This window comes from Limulus polyphemus, unplaced genomic scaffold (assembly GCF_000517525.1).
Source record: "Limulus polyphemus unplaced genomic scaffold, Limulus_polyphemus-2.1.2 Scaffold58, whole genome shotgun sequence".
Taxonomy (NCBI): domain Eukaryota; kingdom Metazoa; phylum Arthropoda; class Merostomata; order Xiphosura; family Limulidae; genus Limulus; species Limulus polyphemus.
The window spans coordinates 1,156,434-1,178,707 of NW_013665668.1; the positions used below are offsets into that span (position 1 = coordinate 1,156,434).

Sequence of the window (22,274 nt, forward strand, 5' to 3'; positions counted from 1 at the left end):
CGTAGTAAGTACGACTTTTTTTTACCTTTTTTTTTAAACTTAAAGGTTAGGTTTAAGTTACGAAACCAAAACCAACGTAAGTTAGTGGTTGGTGGTTTCGTTTTGATCTCACAAATAATAAAAAAAAAAAATCCCTTTCAAACATACCGGGAACGGGCCTGAGCACGTTTTGATTTTCTGTGTCAGATTTAAAAAAATAAGTAGACTAAAACTAGTTTCCTTTGGAAAAGGAATAGAACATTACCTGTTCATATAAACCCCCACACAAATTAAAAGAGATAGAGAGAGAAAAAGAGAAGGAGAGAACGGAAAAAATACATGATTATCTGTCGCTTTGGTTCTGGTATAGCTGTAATGTCTCGTTAATAACGACACTATTCGAGAACTGGATGTCACTGGAGTAAGAGTCGACGGCCGGCATGTTTCAGGTAGAGAAAAACTCAAGTAGTTTTGTATTAAATATATAACATATTTTTAAAGGAAATTGAGATATTATTTTTTTAACTTTATAACTTTTATGATTATTTTGGTCTAATTTTCGTAATCATTTACTCCCCCATCCTCGACTGCTGTACTGCCGATGCTAGTAGAACATACATAGTAGTCGGGCTTGTGTTTCTAAACATCAGATTGTATGAGTAACTAACGTATGAACGAAACCAGGTGTCGCTAGCGTTCTGATATCAGAAAAGAACAATTTTTACTTTTGATGGTAAGTTTAAACAACGTTTTCGTTCAAGTTTTATGTAATATTCAAGCTTATATGTTTGGACATGGTGTAAAACTCTATTATTGTGTGAAAGTTTAAAAATATACCCATTTGTGAGTTATCGACAGCATTAGTTCAAACTTTGGGTGATGTTAGGCTTATGACGTTGTTATGGTTAAGCCTTGCCCTGATCTTTAATTTTTAAATATTGTGTTATGATTAGAAAATTGTTACTTTAAGTAGTATATCTAATAAATGATACTACAATTTGCCAGTTTTATTTGCACTAGAATTTACTATAAATACTAAAAAAGAATAGGAGTGTAGGGAGTATAGCCTATAGAGAAATGCATTAGATCAGTAGATACAGGATAAAAAAAAAAAATGTGCAAAAACTAACATAAAAAGATCCATATATACCAGAAATTAGTGATGGTATACTAGAATAGTTAAGTCTGTACTGACCAAACATTGTTAGTATCCAAAATTTAGGTTAATCTTTAAATGCTGTCACATTCGTCATTTGAAGTTGAACATTTATCTATCAAATGAGTTACTTGTAAGTTGTAACTTACAATGTAAATTGTATATTATGAATGATAAAATTAAAAGCTATTGACTTACTTGTTAATTTAAGGTCTTCATTTCTTTAAGGTTATAATGTTTATGTTTAATGTTAATTGTATTTTAATAACTGTATCTAAACTTTAATTGTTAGATCGTTAGTTCTAGCATATTTACTTTAGAAGAAAACTTTTTGAAGAATAGAACTAAGATTACATGGTTAATGTTATTTTATTGAATGAGTACTTGACATATAAAACAAGTGAAATACAAACTCCATAAATAATTTCTTACTGTTTTGAAAAGCTTCAGAAAGTATGTATTAAACTTGTAACTGTTACTAGTGTTAAGGATGCTGATTTTGTTATTGTTTTTTTTTTTAAATATAAACATGTTTAAAGCCTTGTGTGTATAAGTATGAAATACCATTTAATTTTTATAAGAACAAAATTGTGTTTTTACAATTCTGTATTGTGTAACTTGTTGGATGTACTTTTATAGTTTGATAGTTAGTGCACACACACACAGAGAAAAACTGTAGACACAATCTTGTTTCTCAATGATTAATCAGTGAAAAAATTATTAGTTTTATAAAAAAGTATAAGGTAAATAAACAAAACTTATAAGCAAAGCATACAAATGCATTCATGGGATAGATAAGTATAAAATTTATATATATATATATATATTGAGAATCTATGTATAATGTAGCAAGGTTAGCAATATATATATATATATATATTGTTTTACTTGTTAAGTTAAGGCCTTCATTTTCTAAGGTTATAATATTTTTCTTTAATGTTAATTGTATTTTAATAATGGTTTATGTGTTATAGAATTTTTCTATAGGAAGGGAGTACAACATTACCCATCCATTCACACAAATTAAGAAAAAAAAAGATAAAGAATGAAGTTATCGCCTCTTTCTCTCCTTTTTTGAATGAAAAATGTGTTAGAAGCTTGCATATCTAATATTTTACTGTCTTTAAAATGCTGGGGAAAATTTTTTATGGTCCTAGTGCTTTATCTATTTCTAGCCTAAAAGTATTTTTAATTATCACCAAGGGATAAATATTTACTAGTTCAAGTGAATTATAATATTATCAATAAAATGTTAAGGGTGAGGAATATTGGTGATATATTCTTTAATAAAAAAACAGAAGATAACATTTAAAAATTCAGCCATTAAATAGTCTTAACAAAATCTTTCCATCGGCATCCTTTAAGGGCCCAATCCCTATTTTAATATTTAGCCTACCTTTAACATACTTAAAAATAATCCTCACTGCTAGTTTTAATCTTATCAGAAAGCTGACTCTCTTATGCTCTTTTGAATTTCTTAATATATTTTATATCAAATCTCTAGGTTCTGTATGGCTCTGTAAATCATCCTTTCTGTGTGTTAATTTAAATTTCTTAAACTATTGGCATTTATCACTGATTTTCTTCTTTATCTTCAGTTATTAGGTGTAATCTTCCCTGTTATATTTTTTTATGAGCAAGTCTGTTTTCAAATAAAATCAAGTGATACTTAACAATTTTAATTGCTAATCAATTAATAGTGGTTCTTGTTAATCGATTACATTCAACTAATCAATTATTCTCACAAGGTACCTGTTGTGGGCAGAGCACAGATAGCCCATTGTGTAGTTTTGTGCATAACAACAAACATAATGGCAATATTTCAGTTACTTGGATGGTTAGAAAAATCAAAAACAGTAATAATCAGAAACTCTAATTTTGAACTAAGTGATCATTTTTGTAAGTTGTGAAGGTAATTGATTAAGATGAACAACTTGAATTAATCAAAAATAATGAAAAGTCATAACGATAATATTAAGGTTACTGGATAGATAGAATAATCAGAAACAGTATTTTAATTAGTTTTTGTGACATTAATTGGTTATTTTAAGTTAGTGTTACACTAATTAGTGTAATGAGTGCTCATAGGTAATCGGTTATATCAATTAATATAGTTAATGATATCCACAGCATAAATTCTTTTTGAAATTACTAAATAAATAGTTCCAGCACAGTAAGATGATTTTTAAAAATTAAAAATGTTCATCTCAAAATTTATGAAGTTTGTGTTCCAATAATCTTTTTGATATTATTAGCAATTTATGTTTTCTTCTAGTTTTGCCAGTGTATCAGACATGTTAAGAGTGTGTACTATGTACTTATAACTCTTCATATGTTTTTAATGACATTTTGAAATTCATGTTGAATTCATTAAGGACTCAACAAACAATCAACTACAGAGTTGGTCAGGTAACTCAATTGATATAATCAATTACCTATGAGCATCAGGTATATTGATTAGTGTCACATAAAAATAATTGATTAATTTAGCCACAATTGAACTTCCAACTATCCCAGTCTCACAGAGAAATAATCTATTACTTGAATGTAATCAATTAATGAACCTGATGATTAATCAATTATAAAATTCCACTAATTGCCCAAGTCCAATCCACAATAGATCACTTGGCCAATCTCTGTTACACTTCACCCACTAAAGCATTTAAACCAAATTATATGTAGCACTTAATATCTATATACCTATCTCACACAGATAAAAGTAATTAAAACCAACTGTATCGTTATCTGAAAACCAAAAGCTGAGGCACAATTAATACTAAACAAAAGCACTGTCTGGAGTAGTGAGCACCTGCTTGTAAAATATCAAAATTGAAATAAAAGTAGTAATTCTACTCTATTTCAACACTTTTTTGCTCAAAAATGTTTTAGAATTGATATTTTTATCATTTATTTAGTGAACTTCACAAAGAAAGATGAGAAAATTTCCAACTTGCATTTCTGCATAGCTCTGAGGAGTCTGGAGTCTTGCTTATAAACAACACACATAAATTTGTATAATTTTTTTGGCCATTCGAAAGCATAGGTTTATACTCACTAAGAAACTATCATCCCTTAAAAGTATAATTCTGAAGGTTTTGTTTCTCATAATTTTCCTTTTTTTCCTGATTTTATTAGTACAGCCTTTCATTCCCACCCTTTTATGACCTTACAGGGTGTGACATAACTACTAATGAGTTCATCTTTGAAAATAGCTAAAGGCAGAGTTTAAATACCATTTTGTAGAGGAGATTATAAAATATTTATGTCAATGTACATTAAATATATAGTGGTGTGAGAATTAAGTAATTTTATGGGTTTGTGGGGATATGATTAGAAGTTGCTCCTGAGCAGAGGGATTTATTGGGAAGAATTGAAGACTTATGAACAAATGACAGATCTGTGAATTTTTTTAAAGTTTCCTCAGGCACTCTTTTGATTGCAGAAATTATTTTTTTATGTTACATTGTACTTGTTTGAAGTTACATAAATATTAATGTATGACAAAACATCAAGTAAGCCTAAATTATATAGGTTTAGAGATTACAGTAAGTGACACCAAAATATTCCAGTGGCTCAGATCTTTAATTATTGAATATTATTGATTTCAATCAAGAATATTGTCAGCAAAAATACTGTTACCTAGGTTTATTTTTCGAACAGGGTGTTTGGACTTTGGAATTACTTGTCTTCAGAAGCGATGGATACAGTTAATTTAAGGGAAGAGTTAATAAATATTTGAATAAGGCTGACTTTGAGTGTTTTTATTTTAAAGTTTAGTGGACAGCCAATATGGACCAGCAGTTCCTTTGTCTTTAAATTTTACATATCTATATATTATTGTGACAGATTAGGCTGTAGGTCACTGATAAATCTTTGTCAGTTTTGGGGTGGAAGTGGTATCTACTACAGTAATTAAAATAAAGTATGAAAATAAATAAGTTATGAATATGTATCAAGTTGAAACTGAATATATATATATATATATATAAGTAGAACATTTCTGATTAACAATAAAAATAATTAAAATTTGAGATGAAACGAAGTATTTTTAATGTTTTACAAAGCAGTATCCCAACAAAATTTTAGAAATTTCACAACATAACAAATTATAAGAAAAGTAAATCAAATTTTGAGACTTTTTAAACCTGAAACTAGATACTGTTTAGTAAAGTTTACAAAAAGATTTGCAATTTGGTTGAATAGTTCGAATGTGACAAGTTTAAAATTAAGGAGTGCTTATTGTATCCAAAAAAGGTTAGTGGTTATTTTCTAAATAAAGTACAATTTTCAAATGTTCTTCTTTGTAAATACTTCAAGATTAGAAAAGTGAGTTCTGTAGAAAGGGAATTACTCAATAAAGACGTTAAGGTAAAGCTTACATGAAATATAATTTAAGTCATTTTGCAGTAATATTGGCAAAATATACCCCAAAGATTTATAAATTAGCTTATTTAGAAAAACATTGAATGCTATAAATAGCACTTATTCTGGTAAATTTAAAATTACATAAAAATGTTTTTGAAATAAAATGTAGAATAAAATTTATTATAACAAGTAAAAAAAAGATTAACACATTCAAACTACCATAAGAATGTAGAAAATAGTGTTTTAACAGATGTAAAAATTACAAATTCGTACAAGGAGTATCATAACATTTAATTTATAGCTTAAGTATGCATAAGACAAAAGTCTAATGGACCTGTGAAAACTGTTGATAATCATACTCTTTAGGAAAATGCATAAACTTGTATAGCATGTGGTACAAACATTCACAGATATATCTTAAAAATGTAGCACAACTTGTTCTTTATAAAATCATAATACTCAAAATACCAAAAAAAAGTGTTTAACCACAGACACTGAAAGAACATTCAAAATTTGTGATCTCATCAGTTAAAAAACAAATAGAATAGTAAACACAAAAAATATAGGAAACAGTGTAACTTCTTTGATTTAGAGAACTTTACAGTGTTGCAGATGATAAATGCATATTCCAATTAATTAACAAAACATTAAAACATGCACAGTATTTATGTGTGTATAAATTAATTACAGAAAAAAAAACAGTATAATGAAATTTAAGCAAAAAACAAACTTGGGATGTTGTGACCAGTTTTCTAAATAAAACAAAGATATTTTTAGTTTACTTGTTCATACAAATTATAATTACAATTAGTCATTTCAGTAAATTCACAAAGAAAATGAATTAAAATTTATAAGTCTAGTAGTTGTTATACAAACAAGTTAACTGTGTTTTTTTATCCTCATTCCCCTTAATTTGTCCATTGTAGCTTAAAATCAGAGGTGTGTAAAAAATAGCATTTCATTTCTCACAAATCATTGCCTAATAAGCTTTTCATTCATTACCAGAACTCCTCAGTTGGGCTGAATGATGAGAGACAAATGATCCTATGAAATGCTATTTACATATGTAGTATAATACTTTAAAAGTTATGATTTAAATGCTGAAAAAGCATCTGCAGTTAAACTTTTTATTAAAATCTAGCCAACAAAAAAAATTGTCTCTGCTTCTAGAAAAAATGCAACTGTTTCTGAGTAATTTAACTATGCTGATTCTAAAAGTCATGTTGAAAATTAGTGATCAGGTGCCTCTAGTTTCTGAGTTATGACAGATTTATTCATAATATTCTTATATATCGTGAAAATAACTTTTTCTTTAATAACCTGATTTAGTAATTGAAAATTGTATTTAAGAATGTTCAAAACCATACATAATAGCAATACCAGTTTAAAAAGGAATGAGTATAATAAGATTATATACTGAAAATACATTCAGGCTATATTCAAAACTTTCACCATGGTATTATTTTTAGTTCTTTTGTTACAAAATATCTGCTTGACTTGTTGCACCTTTTGTGTACTTTCTCAGTTTTATGCTGTAAGAACCAACAGTAATCTCCCATCATCACAGGATTCCATTATAGAAATATCTTGGTGGAAGCTCATCGTTCACTGCACTTAGATCATTTGGAAAGAAGTCTAAATGGGACTGCAAGAAGTGCATCTTTAGTAACATCCTAGACTTCATTTTCCAATACGATATCTTACCCTCTTTCACAATATAGCTTTTCTCGATTAGTACTGCCCTCTATTGGTGCAAATTTTCAATGCTCACCACTAATGTTCTGTCTCCTGCTTTTGCATATCCACATGTAAATTATTATGCAGTAGTTCACCACCAAAGGACAGCAAAACACTCCTATCATAACCAGCGCCCTCTCCACATTTGCACTCATTAATCACTTCTCAATTGGCAATAGCACTGTACAGATGTTCTTATTTTTGCTTGCAAATTTGCCAATATTTTCCTTTATACTACAGATAATACCTTTTTAAAAAAATCTGCACCATCCATCCTGTGACCATGCTCAATGTCAATTACGTTGTAGCTCTTCCTACTGTGGATCTGATATACAATTTCAGATGCCACCAGGTGTTGGTTGTGTGTATCTGTTCACTTGTCATCTTTGATGAAACAAATACATCGCAGGATTAGGTTACGCACACCGTAGAGATGGGATGTACTGTAGGACTGCTAATTGTTTTCTCTAGTGGTCTTTTGTTTCATAAATATGTTCATCCCAGACCATACACTCATGGAAACACATGAGTAAAGCAGACAGGGATTACTGCTCATCTCTGATTCTACGTGGCATTGAGACTCTTCCTACCGTGGACCTTATGTACAATTCCAGATGCTGCTGGTTGTTGGCCAATTGATTCCATCGACCTGGTAGCTCTACTTTTTAAAATAGGGTATCATGGTCACCCGTTGCACTATATCCAGTGATGTGGTCCTCCAGACTCTCCAATGCATTTTTCCCTCCTTTAATCTAGTGGATTATGGGAGTCCTTGCTACATTCCAGTTCCTAGCCACTGGGGTGGTGGACCATGGAGCCCTGTTATCCTAAGTGAGGCATCATACCACTCAGTTGAGAGAAGGACAGTGGCATTCTGTAGGTGTCGATGGCATATAGCAATTCCTACTGGAGACTTGATATACAATTCCAGATACTGCCAGGTTTTGGTTGAAGCACTCTGCATATCATGACTATATATATATTGCAGTTTGTCCCTCAGGCTGAGACATTCCCCCTACATACCATCCTCAGGATGCACTTTCTGGGGGGTCAGGTGTTGGATGAAGATGGTCCAGCTAAGTCTGGCCAGTATCCTTCCTCTTACCGATGAAAAATGCTCAAAGCTGCCTGATTTTGGACTGGAGATGCATCCCTGGTTTGCAGTCCCTCTTCCTACCATCTGCTAGATGTCAGTTCATAGTGGATCAGGTGTTGGTGGGGTTGGAAATGTGCGAAAGTGGAGACAGATTTTGGTACGGAAGCTTGTCTTCCCTACCAATTCCTCTTTCAAGGTGAAGAGGTAGGTGTTCCTCCGAGTAATGCAGAACTGATGTACAATTCCAGATACCACCAGGTGTTGGATGATGTCGAATTACCACTACAGTCTCTTGACACTCGTTGATATGTGATGTAGGTCTTCTGACCCAAGGTTTCTCAACATGGGTTCCACAGAACCCTAAGGTTCCATGGACTGTTTTCATGGATTCCACCAGAAAAAAATTTGTAATGGTAGTAATATAAAAAATAAACTGTAACTGTCACAATTTTTCTGGCCACCTAAGTGATAAAAAAATATGGCAACTGATTGGCTGAAATCTAAGCTTTCTATTGGCTATAAATATAATGAGTGGACTTCAGGGAAACCTATTAGCAAATTGTAAAAGATAGAATGTGACAGGAGGGATCTGAATTTTTATATGTTTGCTTTTTAGACAAATAAGATTGAAGGATATAAAAAATTTCTATCACGTCAGCTAGATGATACTATAGAGACTATATTATGTCAAATATTTTAGTTCTTGGAGGGGAGGTAAATAAATTAAAGAAGAGATGATGACTAGAGAACAAGATGTCACAATTCTCACACTAATGGAGTTTGAGGTTGTTTTTAAATATTTTTTTATAAAATTAAGAACTTCAAACTTGTATATTATTAAATTTAATCTGATGTTATGTTTCAATTTCACCTACATTAATGATATAATACATATAATGTGTTTCTCTTTTATACACACACATATGTATATATATATATATATGATAGGGTTCCACTGCAAGCAAATTTTTGAATAAAGGTTCCATGGTAGCATAAAGATTGAGAACCCCTGAATGTGACCAATCTTGAAGTGATTAACGAGTGCAAGTGTGGTGGAGGCACTGGTTATTAATAATTTACATGTGTATATGCAGAAGTGGAAAGTGAGTGTTGAAAATTTGTGCCAATAGTGGGCAGTACTAATCGAGAAAAGCTATATTGTGAGAGGATGTAAGTATTTATCAGAAATACAATTTCAGTTTAGGAAAATGTTAATTTACTGTAATTCTTGAGCATATCATCAATCATCACAGCATAGTTTTATCTCTGTGATTTCCTAAGGAATTTTTGACAAACAGTCTGAATGATTTTCAGGCAGCAGTTTCTTTCTGATTGCATGCTGTTTCAAAAACATCATCCACCAGCACTTCCTGAATCTGTGACCCAACAAAGATACCTTCTTTCATTGTTGCTTCATTGATTTTTTGGAAACTTGTCAGACAGATATCTGAAACCATTACCATCTTTGTTCATTCCTTTTTCATAATTCTTCACGAGTCCCAGTTTAATATAAGTGGGTGCAGAAACACATTTTGAGAATTACTAAAGTTTGGTACTTGATATTCTGTTTCCCTGATATGTAATTCTCTCTCACTGGCCATTCCTTCTTTTTGAAATGATTTTTATCATCTTGGCTGTCCCAGAGACACTAAAAGCAACAATGTTTGGTATACCCACTCTGAAGGCACAGCAGAAATGCAAAAACTTTTAGATCACCACATATGTTCCAGCTATGGTGATCATATTTGATGGCCTCAAGTATAATCTGCATGCTTTGATAAATTTCTTTCATGTTCACAGCATGAGCAACAGGAATCAATGGCTTAATTTTCCCAATTTGCAAAGTTACAGCTTTCAGACTAACTTTAGATGAGTCAATAAAATGTCCCCATTCTTGAGGATGATGTTCAGTACTTAATTCTTCCATTAGTGCATCAACATTTGTACAGATACACAAAGTAATTTGCATGCTGTAGTGAAAAGCAAGACATTGATGATGACTTTGGTAAATTGAAACCCTTGTTGCTGGAGCTAATAAATTCCATTGCTGTAAACAAGAGCCAAGAAATTTCCCATGCTGCTTTGATGGAGACAGGTTATGAATCAGATTATTTAGCTCTTCTTGTGTGATCAGATGAGGCAGTTTATGTTGAGGTGCCACAGGAATAGAATTACTTGATGAAGAGGATGAAAATGATTCATTCTCTTCTTTGCAGGATAACACTTTGGTTTCCCAATTTGCTGGTGGATATGGCACTATTTTTACATAGTAGTCATGCAAAAATAACAGTCAGTTAGATGATCTTTGGGCTCACACCATATCATGGGAACTGCAAGTGGCACACTTGCTCTCTTCTTATTTAACCATTTTGTCAAGCCAGATGTGCATACTGTACAACACATATTTTCCACAGTTGCAGCAAAAAATATTGGGTGATTTTTGCACTTTTTGACTTGAATTGGAGCAAGATTTCAAATAATCTTCTAAAAAATAAAAATGTTTACAGAATTAGAGATTAAATATTAGAAAAAAGGGTTTTGCAAAATTGGATTATATTATAGGTATGATGTGAGGAAGAAGATTAAACTGTTTTTACTGTGTGCAGAGCTAGGCAAAGTGGCTGGTGAGTGAAAAGCAACTGAGAGGGAGGAGTCTGACCCTGCTCCTATTATGCTCAATCGAGAGACTTCTTGAATGTTCTAGCAAACTGAGCACATACGGGTTTCGTGATTCCCGGGTGGAGCAGGTGAGCGTGGGAATGAAGCAAAAGTGGTGCAATTTGCTTCAGTTATATCGAGAACAAGTAGCATATATGAAGAATATATTTGGAATTTGACACCAATACAACCCATTCAGTGTTTGAAAAAAAATGTATGCCTTTTACCCATTAAACTGTCCAAGTAAACTTAATTTTACAGCATAAATCTATTATGCTGAGTTGATTCATGGTATTTCACATACTGCTGATAAAATATTGAGATATTACAATAATTGAAAATCTAGAGGTGATGGACAGATGCTGATTATATTTTTGAAATCAGCACCATCAAATTATCCTGAATCACTTGAGTTTTCTATAATAGCAAAGTTTTTGTTGTACAGTGTAATAATTTTAGGCCTATTAGTTTCTTCAATGTTTGTTGGCTTTCAGCACTTAAACCATATCTTTTACAGTATTATACTACATATGTAAATAGCATTTTTATAATCTTTGAAACTCATAGTCCTGTCCAACTGATGAGTTCTGGTATAGCTGAAAAGCTTATTGTACAGTGATTTGTGAGAGACAAAAGATAAATCTGAAGTGCTATTTTTTACATACCTTTGATTTTGACCCACAGTGAACAAATTGGGGAAAAAACATCTACAGTTAACTTGTTTTTATAACATTGACAAGTCTAGTAGGCTCCACGTTATTAGTACTACACAAAAAATACATGAAAATTTAACTCTCTTTGAGATAAAGAATATTAAATGTTTATAAAATACTTTTATGAAATTATTGTAGAAGTAGCATGAAAAACCAAAATTGCAAAAAAAGAAAACAGAGACACTAGAATTGTGAAACACTGTATTCAGTGATGAAAATTTACTGGGTTGTTTTAACTCTGAAAATTTACTGATTACATTCTATTAAGTGCTAGTAAAATGTCTGTGAAGGAATATTTATGGGGCTCGGATGTCAATACTCACCTGTCATCACAGTGGTTGCATTTCTTAATTGGTACAGCAAGTATGTGCATGGGAAAACACCTGGGACTGCCATACTAAGTGGAGCTGATAATAATAATAACACCTAGGACAGTCATGATATGCATTTTACACAAGGTCACATAAGGAGATTGCACTCTTATCTTCAAGGAGGGGGAGGCAACTCTTTCTTGACTTGTTTGCAACCTACCATTAAAAATAATTATGGTTGTTGCCATTTCACTAGAGGTGGTTAGGTAAATGAAATCAATGTTTTTTATAGCTAATAGTGTAGTAAAACTATTATAAAATCTCATTTATATAATAGTTGTTAATTATATCATCATTGTATTAAAACTGTATGAAATATTATTGAAAATGTTTCAACAATATTCAGATAAGTACACATATATTTTTCTAATGTGAAGTAGTGCAGTATTATCAAACTTAGTTTTTAATTGTACAAACAAATTTTTATTTCATAACATCTGCTATGAACCTTTGATCAGTTGATTATTTGTAGTTTAGACTAAAGAAGATGGAATTTGATTTGTATATATAAGGATATCTGTAAAATATATATGCAAGAGTTTGATATTTTAAATTGTTTTCATGAGAAGCTTGGTTTAATTTAGTTATAAAACACGGGTGCAAGAACTAAGTGCACAGTATATGCAGACAGATTCCATAATGTGGCCTAAACCAAGTATTAGGTGAAGATTTTATGCATTCAGAGAAGTGAGGCAGTAAAATAAATGCATATTAGCATACTTCAGTACCATGTAATGGACATCATTCTCACTCATGGCCTTGAAACTGTAGACTTTGTTTTTGTTTGATCTTACTTGTGTAGCCACATGTGCAGATAAAATTACAAGTCAGGTATTTAAGGGTTTTTAATGATGGAGAAGATTAGTTTATTATGTATTTAGAGCTTCAGATGAGTTATCAGGCAATATTGAGATAATTTTAATTTTTACTTTCAGCTCTCTCTCTTGAAAACAGTGACATTTTGCAGGCCTATTGTACATGTTTCAAATCCAGTTATTTGAATTAACCTTCAATACACAAACTTTAAAGCTCCTTAAGTTGTGAAGAAGCATGACTCTAGTCATGCAAGAGGACCAAGGAGGTGGGGGAGATTCCCCTCAAGATAATAACCCTGTTCAATCACCCCAGACTACAACAGACTCTCCTCTTTATCCTGTAAGTATCTGTAAAGTGTTTTTTAAGTGTTATTTAATTTGACCAACAGTAATGATTTTGAATTCTAAGTGTTCGTGCACATTACTTATAATATGAAAAGGCACATCTATCTTTGAACATGCTTTAAATATCATGCTCTTTAGTTTCTATTTTTTAAAAAAGGTATTGATAAGCATATAAAGTATTTTATTTGATTTTTGATTATGTAGTATATACAGGTAAAACTAAATTAAAAGGTAGAGCAATGGGATACGTCTGCTTAATAACAGGAGATTCAGTTAAGATGCTGATTAGGAAGTAATACTAAACCTCTGAGTAACTAACTAAGTTATTAACACAATTAGAATATAAGAGACAGTTTACAAAGTAAAACACAAAATGAACAATATTATAACAGACATAAAAAACACAAACACTTGGTAGCTTGCTTTCACTTACACACGACAAATATTTCTACTGGATTCTCTGTATTTAGTTGTTGAAACTGAATCCATGTACTAGACTGACTAAATCGAAGATTCCTTCAAAAGAAATGTATATTTACTCAGTACAACCAGCATTACTCATGTGACTAGTCATCATCATTCAAACATAAGTGAAGCTGTAACCTCTAGATATTACCTGAACTTCCATTGAAGGTCACAGGAAGCATGACTTAAAATACCACATTTTATCAAACCATTTTGCAAAATACATAAATGAACAAAGATAGTAACAATCACTTTAATAATAATTAATTTACATAACTAAAAAAGTAAAACAGTAAAAAACAATACAGTAAAGACAATTAAAATTCACAATGCACAAAATGTATGTGATTTGAAATCACTGATGGTGTAAGGGAATATCTTTTATGTTGCCTCACTTTTGCTCACAACTTTTAAAGTCATATTTTGGAAAAGGGTAGAATTTTTTTTTTATTTGTTGTACAAGAAGATGAATAGTAATAAAACATGTTACAAAAAAAAGCATTGTTTGCTTACTCGGGTAGCACTGACTGTAGTTTGCCTGGTGGGCAGATTTTGCTTCGGAAGAGTTGCCACTGTCGATACTGGGAAGGCTTAAGGTTCAATTGACACCTTTGGTGTGATATTTCATTGGACCATAAGAATAGATCATCAGTAACCCTCGAGAAAACTTTAGGTTGGAGGCCCAGCTGGCAGAAGATCCTTTTTCATTGGTTTCTTGTCATTGATAGTTGACCTTGACTTTTTCTTGTGGTTACTGGAACCCTGGGGTCACTCCTTGGATATCCTTTTCCATGGCAACTTACCAGGACAAGGAGGCTTTGGCAAGCAAATGACTGGAACACTGACTATTTGAAGAGCAAGATTCAGACATATCACAAATTCAATCTTGCAAAGCAAGTGTCCAGATTGAAAATAAAAGGTTAGATAAATTCCAGTTTGTTAAAAGTTCAGCCAGGTTTGTAGGTTGAAAAAGGTTAATAACTGTGTGGTTACAACCATTACTCCCCTCTAAAGACTATAGAGGTAAAGTAATCCATTGATTACCTTGGTCAAGCAACATTTCTTTGGGTTTCATATGTGGTCATGCTCTAATCCATTGTAGGGCATTCATTCCTGGCACTCATTAACTTATTTTGAGACCAATTTCACACTACTGCTATTTTTGCAGGATAGATTCCACATCTACTGACAATATGACCAAGGAATTCTATTTCCATGCACATTTTCCTGGTTGAGTTTCAAGCCTTCCTTTTTATCTGCTGGATTACTATTTACAGATTCTCAGTCATAGACTGGAACACGTGACCAAAAACTAAGATGTGGCTCACAAAGATCAGGCACTTCTCCCATTGCATCCATTTCAGTGTATGTTTCATTAGCCTCTTGAAAGTGGCAAGCATGTTACACAAGCCATCTCTCATGCTGAAAACAGCTCTAGTCATCCAGTTTGACTTGCTAATATTTAAATGTCAGGCTTAATGTATTGAACCATTGCACTGCTTCCTGTTCATCCAGACATTCGTCTGTTAATGGTAATAGAAAGATATCAATGTGAGTTAATTTACTCACCCAGACAAAATCAGTGCAGAACCTGAATGTACATTCCTTCTTTCTGATAGTCTGTAGACAACCAACCATTCCCTGAAGACTGTATGATTCCATCTTTTAACATCCATTGTACTTTAGTCTGCCAACAGGTCACTTAATTGCTACTGTGTTGAGTCTAGACTATTTGCACAATCATCAGTTAGCACACTCTGGGGTGTTGGTGTCTATGTATTAACTTTCAGAGGTAACCTTTAGCATTACCACTAGCATTCATTACTTCCACGTTGTGCACCATGTCAATGACTGTCTCAGTATGCAGCTGTTTAACTGATTATTCATAATTGTAGAACAACAGTGGAACTTCATACCCCCTTGGACAGGAAATAGTCTGTTTCATGTGTGGGCTCTATCCCAGTTACGTGGAATCTGTGCACTTGATTTTGACTGTAGTAAATCCTAGAACACCACTTTCATACATGGGAGTACTATGTCTCCTCCTCCCACATACCCTCATGTAGTCCACTGTTCCTGGGTTTGATCTGGCCAACATTGGATAACTACCATTGTACTGATAAAACTGATGAACAACCTTCACAGTACTTCTATGCCACTATTCTAATGCCAGAACTGAAGATGGTAACAATTACCTTCATTCTGTTAGCAAAATTTCATAATCAAAGCACAATATTATGTTTCATCTCTATTTGCCAGAACAAATATCATCTCGAATGACTTGAGTAGTGGTTTTACTTGTGGTGCTTGATATACAGCAAGATCCACCAGAGTTCTGGCCACTCCTGTGTCAACCAAGAACTCTTATCTCTTGCCCTTGTACTCCAACAGGCACAAACCAAGACCCATCCAGCTTTGAGAGTGCTGGACTTACCACCACATTTTTTGGTGCGAGTTCTTCATTGTCCTTTTGAAATTAAGATCCATAGGGGATACTCCTATTCAGTTTAATACTTCATTGCTACTTTGAATTCCTAAAGAGGAGTGATTGTTGAGAAAGAGTTGTTTACCATCCTCAAGTCAAAGATTCTCACTGGTTCCTCCAGCTAAAGAGTTTTGCCTGTGTAATGTATATCCACTCAAAAAGATGGAGAAATGTGGCCTTCCCACATTTTTGTTTTGGCATTTTTATCTCCATATCCACCTGCTTCTGTCAAGGCAGGCTATTTGAACTTTAAGATGAGGCCCTATATTCTAAACATTCTCTGATATTCCAATGCCAGTGGTTTGGCTATCAAAGGCATCTTCTTTTGATACTTTGATTGTTTTTTAATCTTAAGAAGACATCTAACACTGCATGGAGGTTTGGCATATTACAATACCTCCATTCATATGGGTTACATGACAGAATACCTAGTTTTATTTGGAATCTTTTAAATGACAGGTCATTCCAAGCCTATGTGGGTTTGACATTGTTCCAATCCTTCATAAAGAAACTTGGTGTCACACTCTACAGTGTTAAGATCAATGCTATTATTGAACAACTACTTCTTACTGTTGCAAACAGCCTCCTTTTCACTGACTTTCAGATTTTCTGTTGGGCATCGTGGTCATAGATGACAAAAAAGTGAAACAATTTGAGTGGTCCACCCCAACAAGCAAGTGAGGGCAGTCTGAAGCTGCCATTCAATAAATTACATATTTTTTTGTGCATTTTTGCTGCTGGTAGGGATTGCACCCTGATCCAGAACTCTGTCTGGGTGGTGCCATTGTTCCTGAGGTGGCTGAGGCAAAGTTCTGAGAACTTCTCCTCAACCATAAACTGTCATTTATTCTATACATTAAGCAGCTTTGTGTCAAGTTTACAATTGAATGAACATCCTCTCTTCCACTTCTTGGTGAGTGAATAGATGTTCCATGCTGAACTTCTGTTGTGCCCTCATTTTATCAAAGCTGGATTATGGATATAAGGTCTATGGTTCAGTCAGAGACTATGCCTTGAAATTGTTGGACCCTGTACATCATTAAGAGCTTTCTGCACTTCTCTGGTCCAAAGTTTGTACTCTGAGTCCTATGAACTTCCACTTCATTTTGGACATTTTCAACTTTCCTTGTAACATGCTGCAAAGCTCATGTTGTGTCTTCTTTTCTTGATGGACTGTGCTTTTTTGTAAATAGGCTGTCTTCCATTCCTACATTTGGCCTTTATATCCAGGCACAGTTGACTGAATTGGGTCTGACATTGGATGATATTGCTGAGTCCGATGATCAGCCCATCCCTCCATGGCTTGTTACCATCCCCATCTCAGAGTCATGAAAATGAATGAAATAAAGACTGTACACAAAGTGAAACATGAAAGGAACAATCTTTATTATGATTGATATAAAACATGGACAATGTGTGTATGTACTTGCTTTTACAAATTTCATAGGATGATTGCTTCTACTGGAACAACTATATTTAACTATTCAAGTTGAATCCATGTACCAGAATGATTAAATCCAGTATTCCAAACTCTGCAAGAAATGTATTTACTCAAAACGACATAAATGAGGCCATGGCCTCTAGATATCACCTGAACTTCTATGGAAGGACACTGCTGTTAACACACTTGTATTATGTGTACTATTGCAGCAATATATTCCCATGCAGAACAGGTATTATTTACTAGAAACTTAACAAAAACAAAGGCATTTAGAATGAAATCAGCTTAACCCTTTGACTGCAGCTGCTTTAAATGTGCATGGAATTTTTGTGAACCATTCACTGTTTACAGCACACTCGCATTCGACTGCTGGAGGCAGACCATACCCTATATGGTGAATGAGCAGCCAGTGGGTTAAAGGCTGTCTCTATTGTGTGTTATGTGAAACCTGGACATAACACAGGATAAAGGATAAATTCAGAATAAATAGTATAATATTCCAAGAAAATAAAAATGCATGATATGTTAAAATAACATAACTTCAGAAAGAATCTTAGTGTAAATCTACTTTTAACAGTCCAAATAACAGTTAAAATGACTTTCAGCATGCTTCAGATTTTCTGTGAGCACACCATGGCTGTTAATTGTAGATTATTTCAATTATGCAACATGAATAGATAAGGTAGTTTTTTAAATATTGTGAGCATTTTAAAATATTTGTAGTTAAAAGTTTGTAGGATATAAAAATGTTTTACTTGTTAAACATCACTGTGATATATGTAGCTTACTTGCTGTTATATTGTTAAAAAAGATTATTTGTTGCATCTTTTTTAACTTGACCATTTTGCACTTTTGTTAACAATTTTTATCAACTTTTAGCCTCCAGAAGAGACTGAATCAAGTGGAGAGCAAGATGCAGATAACCATAAATTGTTGGAGGGACAGGAACCAGACTTTCCTCATGCTGAATTAGCTCGACTAGATGAGATGATAAACAGACCTCGGTGGGTGGTTCCTGTGCTACCAAAAGGAGAATTAGAAATACTTTTAGATGCATCTATTGACTTGTGTAAAAAAGGTATGTAAAATTTTTATAAATTATGATGGACAAGCTGAAATTTCCATCAACTGATGGGGAATGTTTAAAACATAATTAAAACAATACAAGTTTAACAGCAACCATATATTTCAGAGTAATAACGTGAACATAAACTTTATTTCAAAATTTTAAAATTATAACAAAGCTTCTTCATAAACAACATTTGCAGTGTGCTCTCCATCTACCATGGTTTTTTAAGAAACAATCTAGCAACCTTCATACTTTGCCCTTGAATCACTTTAGAATATTCAACATTGTATAAAGCATCAACCTGTCAAAATTGTTGGAGGTTGATTCAATAGACTGGGAGTAATTAACCAATAGGCTTTACAAAATAGAAATAGGGTTATGTTCAATTTTGACCCCCATAGTTCACAGTGTTTACAAATTTTGGTTGAGAGTATCCTAATATGCTTGGAGGAGTTAGGATGCAAGGAAAAACACATTTCATCTTTATATATATATAGATAAGTTACCATACAGTTGTATTTTACAGTGCCAATTTTAAATAGGTTAGTTCTTTAATTAATACAGGAAGTAGTAAAACTAAAAATTTTGAAGTGACAAAGTTTCACATTTTGATTCTTTCAGTGAAAGAATATATCTTTTCTCTGTATAACTGATTATTTTAGTAAAATTTTTCATAAAGAAACTTGTTACAGAAGTTTAAAAGAAGAGAAACTGCACTACAGAAATTAAAGAGGCCACATTTGCAGGCAAATACAACATATCTCTGCTATACAATCCCAACATGGCTAATTTTGACACCATAAAAATTTTGAAAAAAGATAGAAAAATTAAAAACTGTCTATGTCACTGCTTGAGATCTGCAAGAAGGTATCTTTGTACCAAATCCCATGTAAATTGGTTGAAACAAGGTTCAGTAATTGATCAAAACCCCTAAAAAATTATGGGTTTATTCAACCTTTTGACCCTCCCTAAAATGACAAAAAATGGGTATACCTCACATTTTTGTATGTGTTTGTGTGGGACATATAAAGAAATATTGTTTGTACCAAATCCCATGTAACTTTGCTGAAATATGATGGAGTAATTGCTTTGAAACCCTAAAATTATTCTTTTTTTTTAGCATCTTGATCCCCCCCCCCCACACACACACCAAATAATTAAAAAAAATTAGCAAATTCACCATTCTTATTTGTAATTGTGTAGGACCTATAGAAAAGCATCTTTGTGTTAATTCTCATGTAAAATAGTCAAAAACCCAAATATTGTATTTTTTCTGAGCACTGCTCTCTCTAAGAAAACTAAAAATGGACAAATCCAACTTTTTTTTATATCAGTATGTTGGGTACATGAAAAATTTTGGGCCAATATTTATCTTCACTGCTGTAAATATGACTGCATAGGAGTTCAAATATATATTTTTGGGTTATTTGACCTTTGACCCTATCAAATCTTTAAAAAAGGCTAACATCAAAAAAATATAATGTTTCTCGGTGTGTTGAACCAAGGTATAAACCTACCACGTTTCAAGTCAATCTGCCAAGAAATGAAAAAATGGAAGTCAATTGAAAAGTGTTTGGAAGAAGAAGAAACAATAGAAAAGCAGAGACATAATGAATAAAAAGAAATTATAAGTGAGCATAAAGCTAATGATAAAAGTGTACTTTAAAATTTCCAGAATTTGGTCACACAGACATTTATATTAATAAATGTAGCAGGTGTGAAACATAAATTTGATAAAATTGCTTAGTGTTATTCCTTCTTTTTGTAACTTGTACTTATATATTCTTCTGGCAGAATGCATATGTATTTTTTTCCTTAATTTGCTTTCTTTGAAATCTTTTTTTTTCTGTGTGTGTGTGTTATTTAATTTAGTGTATATTTGTTACTGACATTAATTTTAAGTAACACCTCTTTATATTTATTAATATACTTTCGGTGTATGTCACAAGTGATGGCTCAGTTGGAAGATTTCATACTACACTTTTATGTAAATTAAAACAGAACAAATGATGGTTTTGTTTTTTATATCTTTCAGTGCCCATAGAATGAGGATTAGTGTTTTGTGACAAAATGGATGTTTTAGTTTTATATGTATTGTTATACAAGATATCACAGCTCATAGTGCATGTATGATTCCATAGTTTGTACATTTTCAATATTTATCATTTCACATCTTTAAAACTTTTAACACATAAACATAAAATTATTTTACTAATGCAATAGTTTGATTTCTAGCAGTATCCTTCGTTGTTATATTCGAGGATGCTGCAACTGTTATAGTTGAAACCATCATCTTAGTTTGATATTTTATTTAATTGTATTTGCTATGAAGCTAGTAGATGAGTACACATGCTTAATGTTGTAAAGTGTAAACATATTTTAGATTTTATCATCATTTGAGTTATTCAGTATGTATTAATTCATTTATTGGCTATGATATTGGCCTGAGGTATAAGACATAATGACCATTTTGTTCCTTATAATTCTTCATGAGGCTGTATTTTTTATTACAAGTACTGGAATGTATTTGAAATGATAAAGTAATTCTTCATCACTTTAACTGTTGTAGAAATGACTGAAGTGTGGATAACATGATAAGTATTAAAGAAAAAATGTGTTTATGATTATGATGATTGTTTTTGTATTGTTTGATATAAAATTTAGGAGCAAAGCAATATCAGACTACTTTCCAACATTAATAAAAAAATAAACAGCTAATCCATTTGGAGTTTTTTGGTAATCAATTTTTTTTCGTGAATAATAATTCTAATGTGATTTTTTGTTTTGTTGTATTGTAATTTGTCTAATCCAAATCATTCATACATGTTGCCTGTAACAGAAAAAAAAACTGACAACAAAGAAATGGAAGAGAAAATGATAGTTCCAAAATATACTTACCGTCGCTGCCACTTGTGGCTATTACTCGACCACCAGGGTTTCTTCTTTGCCCTTCTAAGCATTAGTCTGATTTATTCTCACTTGCTCCAGTCTTATATGCTTCACTCAGTTGCCCTTAGCGATATTTGTCTTGTCATACTCTCCACCTACATCAATGCACCCTCTATCCTGGTACTGTATATAAGCACTTCTTTCAGATAATTTTATCACTTTTTTCTTGACAAACCATCAGTAACGGGTTTTCCAGTATTATGGTCATTCGGAGATACTTTGAACATTATCGTGTTATCTAGTTGATTTTGTAATCTATATAAATAAAATAAGAGTTTTGTTTGTACATTGCTTAGAATAGTGTACTTTTTGCATATCTTCACGTTTCATACACCAGAGAAGCCGAAACAAGCCTTATCTCAATTTCTGTCTGTTTGTTGGTAACGCTCTTGGATGTGTTTTTGTTCGCTTTTCACGGGAAAACGAGTGCACCATTTTCTATGAAACTCTTTTTCTTTGTTTTATAGATGTGTAAGAAGATTATAGGCTACTTGAAACTGTCATACGCCTTTTGGAAAGAAAATGGCGGCCGCTCAAAAACCTGCTTTGGTGAGGTTTTGGACGTGATTTTGTTCACTTTTCACAGGGAAACAGGTGCACTGATTTCGATGAAACTTTTTTCTTTGTTCT

The 22,274-nt window shown here is 32.5% G+C and overlaps 1 protein-coding gene across 4 annotated transcripts in view; it reads left to right on the top strand.

Annotated features, from left to right (window-relative positions):
- Window positions 1-392: 392 nt before the first annotated feature.
- LOC106464279 (probable ubiquitin carboxyl-terminal hydrolase FAF-X) overlaps window positions 393-22,274 on the top strand; it is a 155,167-nt gene continuing 133,285 nt past the window's right edge. Inside the window, exons 1-3 of one of the 4 annotated variants that reach the window (XM_022392384.1) lie at window positions 393-428; window positions 13,011-13,230; window positions 18,506-18,704. In XM_022392384.1, the coding sequence (XP_022248092.1) occupies window positions 13,126-13,230; window positions 18,506-18,704 (304 nt within the window). In that variant the 5' untranslated portion in view covers window positions 393-428; window positions 13,011-13,125. Of the gene's footprint in view, window positions 429-500; window positions 713-12,995; window positions 13,231-18,505; window positions 18,705-22,274 lie in introns of those variants that run through there. The other 3 variants (XM_022392395.1, XM_013924410.2, XM_022392391.1) reach the window with 3 other exon arrangements.